Source organism: Mandrillus leucophaeus, unplaced genomic scaffold (genome assembly GCF_000951045.1).
Source record: "Mandrillus leucophaeus isolate KB7577 unplaced genomic scaffold, Mleu.le_1.0 Scaffold345, whole genome shotgun sequence".
Taxonomy (NCBI): Eukaryota; Metazoa; Chordata; class Mammalia; order Primates; family Cercopithecidae; genus Mandrillus; species Mandrillus leucophaeus.
The window spans coordinates 1,188,096-1,189,565 of record NW_012103643.1 but is presented as its reverse complement, the minus strand read 5'-3'; the positions used below and the strand labels follow the sequence as shown (position 1 = coordinate 1,189,565).

The following is a 1,470-nucleotide window of genomic DNA, read 5'->3' as shown; positions in this document are numbered from 1 at the left end:
TGCCTCAGCCTCCCGAGTAGCTGGGACTACAGGTGCCCGCCACCTCGCCCGGCTAGTTTTTTGTATTTTTTAGTAGAGACCGTGTTAGCCAGGATGATCTCGATCTCCTGACCTCGTGATCCGCCCATCTCGGCCTCCCAAAGTGCTGGGATTACAGGCTTGAGCCACCGCGCCCGGCTATCTTTGGGGAAATTTTTAAAAGACTTTCATGAAATGAAAACATTCAGCTGAAAAAGTCAACTGTAAGTGGCTGGATTGCATGTCACTGAGGGTGACACCGGCAGCCAGAGATAATCAGTCTTCCTTCATCTTTTCCCCACTTGGCGGCTTGGAAGCTAACTCCAATCCCCTCTGCCTGTTCTTTCTTCCTGCCTTCATCCTAGAAAGCGAATTCTCTCTTTTTTTCCTGGATGACTCATTTACAAGATTGGATGGAAATAGGTTTTAGTTCAGCATACTGTTTGCTCTAACTGGCTTTAACAGTGAGGCCCGATGTAAAATGCTCTCAGCTAAGCCAGGGAACCGCCACTGACATTCTTTTGCCTTGAGTCTCATATCCAGACGTTATGGTTTGCAGCTGCTACGATTTTCTTTAGGGTGCTAAATGATGTGTTAGCCTGAGAGAATGTTTCCTTTCCTGCTGCCCTTTTTATTTTTCCTTTTTTTCCTCCCTCTTCATTTCCGCAGTTTTCTAATTCGGAGCTTGTTTTGTTCACCTCTCTTTGCAGACTTTGGTTTGAGCAACTGCGCAGGGATTCTGGGTTACTCGGATCCGTTCAGCACGCAGTGTGGCAGCCCTGCCTACGCCGCACCTGAACTGCTCGCCAGGAAGAAATACGGCCCCAAAATCGATGTCTGGTCCATGTGAGTTATCAAGCTTCTGAACGTCAATGTTCCTCCTGCTGTCTCCACCGTGCCTTTCTTACGAAATCATGCTTGAGTACTGGATGGCAGGCACAGGTGACAGGCCCAGGAGTACGTTGTCAGGGATTCTTTGGGGCCTGGCTTTCCATCTCTGTTCCTTCTGTTTTGGTCTGCACGAACTGTCAGAATGGCCTTTACCAAAATTCAGTGCGGTGCTGAGGAGGGGAGAAAACCACGTCCTGCCCTCACAGAGCTCACATTCTGGCTTTGCGACTCATTTATGCCCCTTCCTCTGGCCCTTAGTTTCCCATCACCCTCTGTGTGAAGCTCCATCCTGTTGCCCGGCCCGTGCTCCTTGCGGGACTTGCTCGCCCATCTCTCCTGCCCCCTGCCCTGCTCACAGTTCTTCAGACACGTCGGCCTCCCTTTTGTCTCTCCCACCTCTGGGCTTGTTGTTTTTTTTGAGACAGAGTCTTGCTCTGTCGCCCAGGCTAGAGTGCAGTCATGTGATCTCAGCTCACTGCAACCTCCCCTTCCCAGGTTCAAGTGATTCCTCTGCCTCAGCCTCCCAAGTAGCTGAGATTACAGGCATGTGCCACCATGCCC

At 50.7% G+C, this 1,470-nt stretch overlaps 1 protein-coding gene across 1 annotated transcript in view; it reads left to right on the top strand.

Moving 5' to 3' along the window:
• Nucleotides 1-1,470, top strand: part of HUNK (hormonally up-regulated Neu-associated kinase) — a 77,312-nt gene that overhangs the window by 22,131 nt on the left and 53,711 nt on the right. Inside the window, exon 4 of the mRNA XM_011989061.1 lies at nt 729-864. Within this exon, the coding sequence (XP_011844451.1) occupies nt 729-864 (136 nt within the window). The remainder of the gene's footprint in view (nt 1-728; nt 865-1,470) is intronic.